This window comes from Podarcis muralis, chromosome 17 (assembly GCF_964188315.1).
Source record: "Podarcis muralis chromosome 17, rPodMur119.hap1.1, whole genome shotgun sequence".
Lineage (NCBI taxonomy): Eukaryota > Metazoa > Chordata > Lepidosauria > Squamata > Lacertidae > Podarcis > Podarcis muralis.
This window is the reverse complement of record NC_135671.1, coordinates 41,254,278-41,267,709: the sequence shown is the minus strand read 5'-3', so window position 1 is coordinate 41,267,709 and position 13,432 is coordinate 41,254,278. Positions and strand designations below refer to the sequence as shown.

General features: G+C 44.1%; 1 protein-coding gene across 4 annotated transcripts in view; it reads right to left on the bottom strand.

Annotated features, from left to right (window-relative positions):
* LOC114587877 (zona pellucida sperm-binding protein 2-like) overlaps positions 1 to 4,562 on the bottom strand; it is a 39,426-nt gene extending 34,864 nt beyond the window's left edge. For 3 of the 4 annotated variants that reach the window (XM_028712724.2, XM_028712725.2, XM_028712727.2), the window contains exons 1-2: positions 4,236 to 4,562; positions 2,647 to 2,705 (exon numbers count right to left, since the gene is read on the bottom strand). In XM_028712724.2, coding sequence (XP_028568557.2) covers positions 2,647 to 2,705; positions 4,236 to 4,261 — 85 coding nt within the window. In that variant the 5' untranslated portion in view covers positions 4,262 to 4,562. Of the gene's footprint in view, positions 1 to 2,646; positions 2,706 to 4,235 lie in introns of those variants that run through there. The other variant, XM_077921078.1, reaches the window with a different exon arrangement.
* Between the last annotated feature and the right edge of the window lie 8,870 nt (positions 4,563 to 13,432).

The window sequence follows — 13,432 nt, the reverse complement described above, 5'->3', positions numbered from 1 at the left end:
TGTGAAGTAATGAATGAGATTTTAAGAGGAGGAAGAATACCAGCGTCCTGGAAAGAAGCATACATTATGCTAATACCTAAACCTGACTCGGATAAACTTAACATTAAGAACTACAGACCGATTTCATTATTAAATAATGATAAGATCTTTGCAGATGTAATGGCGAGTCGACTTAAAAAGTGCTTAAAAATTCATTCATAATGATCAAGCCGGTTTCTTACCTAACAGGCAAATAAAAGACAACATAAGACATATAATAAACCTTATTGAATACCTAGAATGCAAAAATGAGATCCCCGCGGTATTAATGTTCATTGACGCCGAAAAGGCTTTTGACAATGTATCCTGGAATTTTCTAATAAAATGTTTGGAAATGACAGGGATAGAGGGCACATTCCTGGAAGGAATAAAAGCAATTTATTCACAACAAAGTGCTAAATTAATTATTAATAATAACTTAACAGAATCCTTTGAAATTTCGAAGGGTACAAGACAGGGGTGCCCTCTGTCACCTCTTCTGTTTATTATGGTGTTAGAAATAATTACAAATAAGATAAGGAAAACTTCAGAGATACGTGGAATAAGAATTGGAGTGAAAGAATATAAATTGAAAGCATATGCCGATGATCTTATGTTGTCGCTGGAAGATCCAAAAAAAGTGTCGGTAAAGTGTTAGATTTGCTAGAAGAATATGGAAAGTTATCCGGCTTTAAACTAAATAGAACAAAAACTAAAATGATGACTAAAAATATGACAGAAGAGGTAAAAAACCATCTTGAATTACAAACCGGGATCAAAGTAACCAAAAAAGTAAAATACCTCGGAATTTGGCTAACGATGAAGAATATAAATTTAATGGAAGATAACTACACAAACACATGGATAGAAATAAGGACGGACCTGGATACATGGAACAGAATAAAACTCTCTTGGTCGGGAAGAATGGCGGCAATAAAGATGAGTTTATTACCAAAATTGCTGTTCTTATTTCAAAATATACCGATAATCAGGGGAACCTCAGTATTTAAAGATTGGCAGAAAGTACTCTCTAAATTTATTTGGCAATGGGAAAGGCCAAGAATTAGATTCAAATTACTCACAGATCAAAGAGATAGGGGAGGATTTGCGGTTCCAAATTTGAAGTTGTATTATGAAGCCTTGTGCCTTTGCTGGGTTAAAGACTGGATTGTCATCAAAAACACAGATCTATTAGATTTAGAAGGCTTCAACATAAGATTTGGTTGGCACGCTTATTTATGGCGTAATAAGGAAAAGGTCCACAAAGGATTCTCTAATCATATTATTAGAGGGCTGCTGTTGGAAGTATGGGAGAGAAACAAAAAATTATTGGAAAGAAATACCCCTTGGTGGTTATCACCTATCGACATCTTAACAATAAAAAAAATAAATATTGAAGGAGAAAGATGGACTTATGAAGATTTGCTAGTAAACACAGAAAATGGATGGAAGATTAGGCCATATGAGGAGATAAAAAATAAATTGACAGGCTGGATCCAATTTCATCAAATCAATGCTATGTGGACTGAAGATAAAAAGAATGGGATGAACGAAAAAAAATCCAGATTCCAGGTAGAAATATTCGAAAACAAATCAAAACTCCTATCAAAAATGTACAGCCAGTTGCTTGAATGGGACACCAAAGATGAAGAAATAAAAGTAGTAATGGTGAAATGGGCGATAGACTTTGGATACAACACAGAGTTTGATAAGTGGAAGAAACTTTGGAATAAAGGTATGAAATTTTCGGCATGTACAACATTTAGAGAGAACATGAATAAAATGATGTACAGGTGGTACATCACGCCGGTAAAATTAGAAAAAATGTATAAAAACGGAGACAAACTATGCTGGAAATGCAAGATTAAAGAAGGCAATTTTTACCACATGTGGTGGTCTTGTGAGGTAATTAGAAAGTTTTGGGAATCTATTTACAATGAACTAAAAAAAATATTTAAATATACCTTCACACAAAAACCCGAGGCCTTCCTTCTGGGGATAATTATTTGACTATATAGAATTGGCAAAAATGACACAGAAAATAAGAAACCAAAAAGGTACAAAGTTTAATAATGAATGGAATAAATTTATGACATATATTGAAACAGATGTAAAAAATTTAAAAATCACAGTAGGCTCGATATAACGCTTGCGACGCAAAGAGTTTTAAGAAAACGAAACTGCAGATAGGAAACCTTTTGTAACATATTCCAAAGCCGAGTTGAAGGGAAGTCAATTATTGTTGTGTGATTTAGTTATTTAGTTATTGTAAGTTTAACTTGTTGGTGTTTTATGTTATGTAATGTTTTTCTTCTTTTTTGTTGTTTTCTTGTGTTTTGTTTGTCTTTTTTGTTGCTTTAATGTTTGGTGTTGTATAATGAATTGAAACTAATAAAAATTAAATTAAAAAAAAAAAAAGGAAAAGGGCCGAGCCGCCAACTCCTGTCCTGTTTACTTTGCATGAATAAGCAGTTCAAGAGTGGGACACACCTTCTTTAAAGAGGAAAATGATGTACCCTTCTTCCTTCCCTATTAACAGACTGTTCACAACAAGAAGGAAATCAAGGGCATGCAAAAGCTTTGAAAAACACATTAGGCATTATATTCACCTAGCCAAGTGGTTTTTACCTGTTACAGGAACAAATTGAAAGCACACTCCAGGAGCCAGAAAGCCAAGAAGCAGCAACCTGAAAAGAGAATCATGGAACAATGGTTGGCGCTGCATGCAAACAGGGGGAGCCAGAGGGAGGTCAGCCTTTCCTAGCTTGCTCCCAGACTGTCACTATTTTCTTTTCTTTTCTTGTAATTTAATCTTAAACTGCCTCAGCTATTAGAAACCTGGCAAAACACGGAACAAGAGTGGGGGAGCCAAAGGGAGATAACACCACATATGGTTCTGCATCTTTACTGTTGCTCCAGAAGGGTAGAAGCAAAACCATAGGCGCAGAAGTAGCAAGGGAACAGTTTTCAGCTACATGTTTGGAGATGTGCTTAACAGCAAGAGCCATTCAACAGTCTTTCATAAGATGGCAACATCTCCTTCACTGGAAGTACTTAAGCACAGCAGGGGCAGACTTTGGTAATATGGCGCCCTGAGGGAGGGCAAATTCTGGCACCCCCCTAAATATTATTTTCATGACATCCTTGCTCTCACATGCTCTGTGCATGCTCTCAAGTGCACTACATCATAATTGTGGCAACTCAATTGCCTGTCTGGCTGGGGCCTAATTTTGAGTTGGTCCCCATATAAACAAAGGTTTTTTTGGTTGTTTTTGTTGTTGTTCTTGTGTGTCTCCTTGGCTTGGTGTCCTGTGCAAAGGAACCACCCACACTGCCCTAAATCTGGCACTGAGTAGAGGCTTGGCAACCACCTGCCAGGGATACTAGCTGCAAGTTTCCTGAACTGAGCAGAGGGCATTGACTAGATGAATCCCAAGATGGCTTCCAAATCTGGAAGAGTTTTGCTCAGGCATCTTTGCTAACAAGGTTTCCATTAATCTGGAGCATGCCCAATGGGCTGTCTCCTCTTTCTCTTGGGGTTGGGGAGTCTGGGGTGGGAGGGTGTGAAAAGAGCAGCCAGCTGGGAGGAAAACATAGTCTGTGGAGTAGAGAAGCCTAAGGTATTCCAGGCTAGGACACTCTCCACACCCCAGTTGCTACACATACCCACGAGAAGCCTGAGCCTTAGCCAGTGGCCCAGCCATTAGGCAAGGCGAGGCAGCCACCAGAGGCTGCCAATAGTGGAGAGGGAGAGAAGGCAGAGCGCCCTGCGATGGTTGGAGACCACAGGTGTATGGAGGCTGTAGCGCCTGACCTGCAAGAGTTATTTGCAGCTTAATCACAAATATATCAGAACAGTTTCCATAAGTGAAAAACCTAGTGAAAACATAGAAATCAAGACGACTTTAAGAAAGAGCAGGCTAGAAAACCAGTGAAGTCAGATGTACATAATAGCATCGCATGCCTGGCCAGGGAGTCTCGCTTTAACAAAAACGCTTCTGTCTGTCTGAACCGACTAGCCGTGGCTGCCCCGAGCAGAAGCAGCGGGGGTGCGGAAGGCAACGGGACTCCTGGGGGCAGCCCTACAGCCAGGAAACCTCCTTTATCCGTGGAGGGGAGTTTGCACCGGGCGGCCCCCGCGCAGGAAACCTTGCTGGCCGCTCATTCCAGTACCAGAAGCGCCCCTCTCTCTCACCTGCCCCCCCCCGCCGACTCACCTGGCCGCGGGGCTCCAGCTCCCCATCTTGCCGGACTAGCAAGGCGTCCCCGACCCGCCGCGCCCCGCGCGCCTTTCAAGGGCTCCGCGCCCGCCCAGCTGCGCCCAATTAGCAGCTGCCCCGCCCGCGCAGGAGAGGCGCTGGCCGGACAGGAGGGGGCGGGCAGCTGCCTTTTTCCTTGGGGGGGGGGGGACCCTAGCGGGGAGCATCTCCGTCCCACATGGTCTGGTTTTCACCCAGGCAGCCCCGCATGGGAAAGAGTTGCTCCCCTGTCCTCCTTCTGCCCCAGTGGAATCACCAGCAACGGGGGCGCCGCAGCTTCGCCTCCATGTGGCCCAGGGGGGAGGCGGGGGTGTGTGTGGCTTATTTCAAAACACAAGCTTCCTCCAGCAGCTGCCTGTTGTCTTTCCTGCCCTGTCCATATTCACCCTCAGCTAACAAATCAGAAAAGAATTCCAAGCGTTTCACCAACCAGTCCTTCAACTGCATTTGAACCATACATCTTCCTCATTTGACCTTTTTAGGCCACCCTTCACTGAAATCATTTCTGGGGCTGTACACATCATTTAAAAACTGCAGCACCTAAGAACAATCTCTGAGTATCTCACAGTCTTCACTTAATGCAGCTGTTGAAGAGCAGAACCCTATTAATCCGTTACTGCTAAAGGATTCCTCAGGATTCCCATGTCACCCTGAAGACTTTATTTCTTATCACAGCCAAAATTTAAGGGACGTTTGCTGTTAAAATGTCTACCAGTCAAATCCCATACATGTCTGCTCAGAAGTAAGACCCGCTGAATTCAATTGGGCATGCTCCTCTGTAAGTGGGGTTAGAATTGCAGGCACATTCCATTGTCTCTTGAGGCAATGCCAACAGCATTACATCAACAACATGCTGCAGAAATAGTCCTGCAAATAACAAAAGAAAGAAAGAAAGAAAGAAAGAAAGAAAGAAAGAAAGAAAGAAAGAAAGAACACCAATTTGGACAAGCACTTGGCGAGAGAGCCACCACCTACACTTCTGACTGAAGCTTCCAGAAGCTCACCAGATGGGCCACATCCTTTGCATTCCAGGGGACGCACTCAAGAGCCTCTTGATCTCCCTTGGCGGCCTGCCACTGAGGTGGAAATGTAAAGGGATGGGAGGAAATAAAGCCAGGACAGGCATTTAAAATGAACATGTGAACATAGCATTTTGGTCAACTCTTGGTCATGTGATGTTATTCTGTGGCTCAGCATGCCATTAGATGAGGGAGAGTGGAGGGAAGTATTTGAACTTGCCTAGAGTGGCCAAAAACAACACCCATCGCAGCCTAGACCATCCCTTGAGTTATCCCTTTCATCTGATGCATGAAGTGGTCTGGAAACTTTATAGGTTTTTATAGAGTATGGAGAGGAAGAAAGAAGATGCCATAGTTTAAGAACCAAGGTGAATGGGTGCCGGAGCTTATGCTTGGTTGCAAGCCATACTCCCTCACTGATTTATTATAGGTGATGGAATGCACTCTGCACATGACCTGGGGTACTTTTGTTCTTTTTCTAGACATACTAAGCCCTGGTAAACCCTCGCCAGACTTGATTGAGGCAGAAGAAGTGAGGGAAAGCTGTACCTCCTGGAAAGGGGGGGGGGGAGTTACAAAACACTGGGAGACTATTGGGATGGTCAGTTAGAGAAAAGGGGGTGATGTGAGTCTTGCAGCTTTTGACCTTGTGTGTATTTAGGTTTGCAACTTTTGGGATTAGGAATGTGGGCAACCGCCATATTATAAATTCCTCTCACTTTCAATTCCTTTTATCGCCTATTGACAGAACTGTTGCTTTTCAAAGCTTTCACTTTTGGCTGCAAACAGACAGATAATTTTGCCTAGAAGGCATTTTAGTTTAAACATTTTAGTTTTTAAACATTTTAGTTTAAAGACTGGCATGATGCGCTATGCAAGTCTCATCAGCTGCTTTTTATTTCCTATGCCCATGCTTTTAGTGAGCAGAATTTCAACGGATGCATTTTTACTTTTATTTAACCAACAAATTTATATACTGCTTAATTGTACTAATATTTCTACAAGAAATATTAAAATTACCAATGAAGAAACATGGCAGAAAGAGGTTCACCTGTAGTGGGTCTCTGTCGGTACAGAGAGTGGTAAGTAATCTCCTCCTCCTTGTTTCTTATGAACATTGCCAGAAGGAAGGATAATGTCTAGTGCTTGGAGGTGGGGGTCTGCTCAAACCCACACTGAAGGTCTGTTGTGATTTGCTCAGGGCCAGTCAAGTCTGCAAAAGTCTCTTCCTGTTACCTGCCTTCTTAAGACTGAAAATACACAGCAGCCAAGGGCTTTAGCTCAGAAACATTTTTTGTGCAAGCTTATATGCCGTTTGTAGATACTGATTTGTCCCAGTGAAGGTATCATTGTACTGACCTTGTGGGTTACATTTGAGAGTTACAGGACTCACAGTATAGCCATCTCATAACTTGCTGAAGATGTTCAGTCATTACTTCTGAGAAAGAGAGGGAGGGACTGAATGCTGCCTCCACCCAGACTATTTGGTTCAAGAGGCTGACTTTATTTTCCTGCCTCCTGGTGGCTGATTGAGGCTCTACTCACAGCTGCCTTTGGAGAGAGAGAGGTCCGTGTGCCAACAAAGACAGGAAGAAATTCACTGGTGACTACAAGTTGTGATCAAAGGCTTGGATGGCATGTTGGCCTTGTTGTTTTCACCTCCTGTTAAATATTCTGTGGGCTAAATAAGTCAAAGCCAGCCAAGCTGGGCAGGAAGCACATAGCGGAAGCATTCTGCCAGCAGTTAATTGGGGTTAAAAAAACTAGCTTTTGCTACACATTCAAAGGGACAAAAGGCAAAGGAAGCATTTCTGCTGCACCATTCAGACCACTGTCTTCACAGCATCTTTATGTTGAGATGCAGATAACACTGGGTATCTGTGGAGTCACTGCAGTGCTCATGGCATGTTGGGTTAGGCTTCTCATTTAGAGCTCAACCACTAAGTCCAGCTTGCAAAATGAGACCCATCTTCAGACTACTTTCTATTTCAGAGGTTGCCAACTAACCAAGAAAAATATTTTTCTTGCTCCTGTGCTAAAGGCAGCTTGGGCTACAGAAAATGGCAGAATTCATGGCACTTTCCATGCATGCGGATAAACAGAGAATCATAGAATCATAGAGTTGGAATAGACCACAAGGGCCATCGAGTCCAACCCCCTGCCAAGCAGGAAACACCATCAGAGCACTCCTGACATATGGTTGTCAAGCCTCTGCTTAAAGACCTCCAAAGAAGGAGACTCCACCACACTCCTTGGCAGCAAATTCCACTGTCGAACTGCTCTTACTGTCAGGAAGTTCTTCCTAATGTTTAGGTGGAATCTTCTTTCTTGTAGTTTGGATCCATTGCTCCGTGTCCACTTCTCTGGAGCAGCAGAAAACAACCTTTCTCCCTCCTCCATATGACATCCTTTTATATATTTGAACATGGCTATCATATCACCCCTTAACCTCCTCTTCTCCGGGCTAAACATGCCCAGCTCCCTTAGCAGTTCCTCATAAGGCATCGTTTCCAGGCCTTTGACCATTTTGGTTGCCCTCCTCTGGACACGTTCCAGTTTGTCAGTGTCCTTCTTGAACTGTGGTGCCCAGAACTGGACACAGTACTCCAGGTGAGGTCTGACCAGAGCAGAATACAGTGGCACTATTACTTCCCTTGATCTAGATGCTATACTCCTATTGATGCAGCCCAGAATTGCATTGGCTTTTTTAGCTGCCGCGTCACACTGTTGGCTCATGTCAAGTTTGTGGTCAACCAAGACTCCTAGATCCTTTTCACATGTACTGCTCTCAAGCCAGGTGTCACCCATCTTGTATTTGTACCTCTCATTTTTTTTTGCCCAAGTGCAATACTTTACATTTCTCCCTGTTAAAGTTCATCTTGTTTGTTTTGGCCCAGTTCTCTAATCTGTCAAGGTCGTTTTGAAGTGTGATCCTGTCCTCTGGGGTGTTAGCCACCCCTCCCAGTTTGGTGTCATCTGTAAATTTGATCAGGATGCCCTTGAGTCCATCATCCAAGTCGTTGATAAAGATGTTGAATGGTCACTTGCTAATGTCTGTGGGTCAAACTTGACACAGGAGCAGTGTCAAATAACAATGTGGCAACCCTGCTATCTCTGTTTGCATGTTTTCTAGCTATATTTTTTCCTGCCTCATGTCAGCAAATGCCTGTCTCAAGGGACAAGGGAAGAGTGCACCTTCACAGGTGTAGTCAAACCGCTGAAGGGTTACTGCTGTGACTGTAGAAACAGTTTAAGGGAAACGACTGTCTTGAGGCAAGGCGCAACCCCTTTAAGGGTCCTCATTACCCCCCATTTGGAAGCATTAGTACAGGTGGAGATGGAGAGCCATGGTGCCAAGGCTGCAATCTTCGTACACACTTGCTTACTTATTATTGTATTTGCTGGTCACTTTTCTCACAGACGAACCAAAAAGTGACAACCAGCTAAGAACATTCATCCAATAAAAATCTAAAAACATAGCAGAACAGATAAAACACATGAGGACTTACTGATCCCACAGAAAGAGGCCTGAATGCTACCCTTCAAATTAAAGTATAAACTGGGTAAAGATACAAGTCTTTGCCTGGTGCCTAAAAACAGGTAAAGGCTTGCCTCCCTCCCTGGGAAAGCATTCCGCAAGTGGGGAGCCACCACTCAAAAGGCCAGATCTTGGGAGTATAGGTGCCTAGGTTTGGACTGCAAGAGGTCTCTGTTTGCTTGGGAACATCCCATTTAATTGGACTTATTTTTGAGTAAACTCAGACTTCATGTTTCTGCTCTACTGTTGCCAGCTTTTATTATTTTTGATGTCCTTTGCCTTTAACAACAACTAGCAACAAATGTTAGCAGTTGTAATCTAAGGCTTATCTCCATACTATGAAAAGCACCACCTGTGGATGTCTACACCACATGCTGCTGTTAAAGACACAAGCCAGTTATTTTTCTGGTGAGTTGGCAACTCCACTTTGCTCCCATCGGTCTGTGAGCCACTCCTTGCCCGCCCCTGACAGCACACACCTCTCCTCCCAGTCCAGGGAAGCTGGCGGTTTCTTTGTGCACAAGTTTCATTCCAGCTCTAATGCTTGTTTGGCTGTGTGCAGAACCCGAACAAGCCCACACTTGAATTAAACTAACAAAATCTGACAAGGCAATGTCTGGCCTGACAGCAGGAGAGGAAGATACTTTCCTGTGCTTCAGGCAGGAAATCCACCAAGACAGTCAGATGGATGTTTAGTTGGAATGAAGAGGGGAGGATGCATGTGCATGCAAGGTCTTTTCCCTCTTAACAGTCTTTCTAGCCAGGAACAGTCTGATGTGGGAGTATAGATTGAAATGGGATTTACAGCCTTTTTGGCTTCAGAAACCAGCAAGTAAGATAGAAGTGCTTAAGTAACCTGTAGGAGGTGGTGTCTAAGGACACTGAGATACATAATCCTCCAATTCATCTGCCCAGCTGCCTGTCCTCCTTCACCTGCTTAACCATCTCAGGAAACTCAGGTAACTGGTCATCAAGGGCTTCTTTTGTTCTGCATGGCCAACACTCCCCCAAATCTCTGCTTCACAGACTTCAGGATATTCATTCTTCTTTTCTTTAAAATGTGCCATGCATTCAATTTGCTGGAGATAAAACACACAACAAACCTCATCTGAGCACCTAACTACAGATGTGTGTAAGAGAGTCCTAAAGCCATTTTTTTTTTTAAAAGAGAAGCTCCTCTGGAGAGGGAAATTTAGACTAGACGGTTTGCAAGGGGGAGGGAATACTTAGCCATTTACTTACCTTTCCCAGCAGACTTCTAAGCACAGTGGAAACATATAACTGGAATCCTGTGAAGAGGGAGATTTTGCAGTACAGACAGGGCAACATCCTCCCCGCCTTCTTGTGAAGCAGTTTGCATTTTTGGGAGGGTATCAAAATACTTTTACATGCATTTGGATGTAGCATGTAATTAGGCTCTGGGACTCACCACAGGAAGTTCAGTACATGTTGGACCAAGACTCCTCAAATAATTTAAAGCAATTATATTAATAAATCTTGAGTGGCAATCATTGTACAAGAACTAGAGACTTGCCTTCTTTTATTTTTTAATGAAGCATGGAGTCCAAGTGGGAGGCAACAATTGCAAGGGGGGAAACCACTTTTAGAATTAACCAGGAAGTCCCCTCTACAAAAATGGATGCATGTGTGACTTTAGATGTTTCTCTATAGCACAGAAGACTGTCATAAACATCAATTATATTTGTGACCTCAGTCATTGGTTAAAACACTAAAAGGCAGTAGTGGGATCCTTTTTCACAAAGCCATTGGTTGGAATGACACCTGCATATTTCCCTGTGTATCTCTTGTTCTGCAAGAGACTTTTGCTTGCCTCCTTTTTTTAAAAAAAGGAAGCAGTAGTGGGGGGACCCTGAAGCTGGGGGCCCTTGCTTCAGGATCAATACAGCAGATTCACTTACACCTCCTCCTGGAGAGGGTCTGAGTGGTGCACACATTTCTGTTGTGTGTGTGTGTGTGTGTGTGTGTGTGTGTGTGTGTGTGTGTGCTGCTAGACTGTCTCCACTTTGGTTGCATGGGAAAGGGGCAAATGGCAGGTGCTGAAATTGCCTCTGCTGCCCAACTCTTAAGGGTGCAGCAGTCCTGTCCTTTCTCTTCCATTCTTCTCTTCCCCCTAAACCCTAGAAATTAATAAATGGTAGAATTTTGATTATCTGAAGGATTGAAGGGAAGATTGGAGACCAATGGAAAAGTGCTGGCAAAGCTTACTTTCCGAGTCAGGGTCTCACCCAGGATAGATAACATGACAAAAGCTGTTGATAGCCCATCTGAGAGGAATCTTGGGCCTGGGCAAACTGAGGTTGCCATGGGATTGGTGTGTGTGTTTGAGGTGACACAAAAAGAGAGTCTTTTGAGCAAGGTGTGCTGGGAAGAAGGGAGAGGTCAGAGACTGAGATCCATCTTGGGCAGGCTGGCTGAAGGCAGGCTGGGAGAGTTGCCTTGGACTCCAGACCTGCACTGCTGTGGGGGACAAGCACCTCTCGAAATGACCAAGCTGTAAGATCTGGACTCTCTATAGGCAGACTGAATGTGTAAAGAGGTGAATAAACCATAGTTCTTAAAGCTACAACAGTCTCCAATGTGTCTCAATTCCCCAAAGGATCACAGACCCTGGGTGAGCACCTGGAACCCCCTGGAATCTTGCTACCAACCGGCAGAGAGAATGGGTGGCACCCAACTTTTGTAACATTACTGTTTTTACCTAGTCACCTTAGTGGTATGGAGAACTAGAGATCATGCAGGTGTGCTGGCTCAGACACCCTCAGAAGGCATAAATTCATAAACGTGTGGTGCCTGCCATATATTGTTGAACTCCAACTCCCATTGTCTCCAGCCAGCCCAGCCAACCATCAGGGACAATGGGAGTTGTGGTCCAGCAACATCTGAAGGACATCACGTTGGCTACCTTGCTTTAGGGCTTTATAATTCCAAACCATCAACTTTAATTATTCCTGGAAGGCAACAGAAGATGGGCTGTCTCACTCTATTGAATCATTGCTAGTGACGGCCACACAAAGACTGTGTTGCAGTAGTTTAGCCAAAAGGTTACAAAAGCATGAATGGCATGAAGAGGGACTGAATTAAACAAACAAACAAACAGGTTAAAATAATTATAACAGGTACAATGAAGCTCAGTGGCCCGCATTCCAGCCACCATCATATTTTTGGACCTTATTGCAGGAACTCCTGAAGGCTGTGAGCCAGACTGACCAAGGGAAGTCGTCTATGCTGGGTAATGTCCACAGAATGTAAGATGGCAGCATGCCAAAATATGTGCTTTTTGGGGCGCTGGCTTCAGGCATCAGGCCTACTGGCAGACCAACTCTGTGTTAAAAAGATGTCTGCAAATGTGACACAAAGGCTGGCAACATTAATCCTGCCATATGGGAATTCCTTGCAGATGACCAGAGTGTCTGGAAACAGTCAGGTTGTGCATCCACAGCAGTGACCAGAGGAAAAATGACCGCTGGGGGTGAGAGCTGAGAGATGAAAAGTCATGGTGCATCTGTAACAGCAAAACCAGGCACCTTCATCTGCCCCAGCTGCAACAAAACATGTCGCTCCTGTATCGGTCTCTGCAGTCACAGCAGGTGCTGTAACTATCCAATAGTTTGAATTTATCTCTGATGACACACTCTTCTATTGTCTCTCTAGACAGACAAATGCCAACAACATGGTCAACAGAGTACTTACCTGTTATCAGTGTGTTACCAATGCTTCCTGTGGCCATTTTGGGGTTTGTTTAATTCTGTTATGTTACGGAAGGGGGGGCATGTCTTCTTCACCTTCTTCGCTACAATATACTGTCAAATCACTCTGCCAAACCTTTCCTCCGGGCAATGCCAGGTGATAGACTATGCATACATGGACCATTGTCTTCCCATCACCGGCACTCAGGAAGCGCTTATCTGCACATATCTCCAGCTCTGCATATTCCCCCCTCCCTCCTCCATATGTTAATCCAGTGTAACCCAACCTCTCCTTAATGTATTCATGATGTAATCTGTGTAACCCAACCTTTCCTTAATGTATTCATGACGTAACTGGGATGTATTTTGCACTGTATTCTGGGACATGGAGGGAGTTTCAAAAGTCCATGTCACCCCTTTCTCGCTGTTCAATCTCGTCTTGAACCTGTTGCGCAATAAACTTGGATCTTCTGCAGTTTGCTCCTTTCTGGCTGAGCTCATTTTCTTCCGCAGGGACCCGCGGACTTACTTAGTCCGACGAGCTGGGTGGCAGTGTAGCCCCGCACCCAGATTTAGCCGTAACAGTTGGCAGCCCAACGTGGGGCTGGCGGTTCTCCCGCGTTGCTGACCGGGGCCCCCGAAATCTTCAGCCGGCACCAGGCCATTTTGCCTGGGAAGATCCTTTGGACCCCCTGCTATCTTCCGGGCGGTAATCGAAAGCCCCAGGAGTTCAGCCAGGGAGCAAAGAGGGATCCAGCCGGCTTATTCATCGATCCCGGGATCATCATAGAAGACGCGTGAGTATAAGGAAAAGGAAAAATCCAGTGCACTGGTGGAAAGGGGGTGGAAATCTCCTGGCAACTGAATTCTCTGCCCTCCTCTCTATCGATC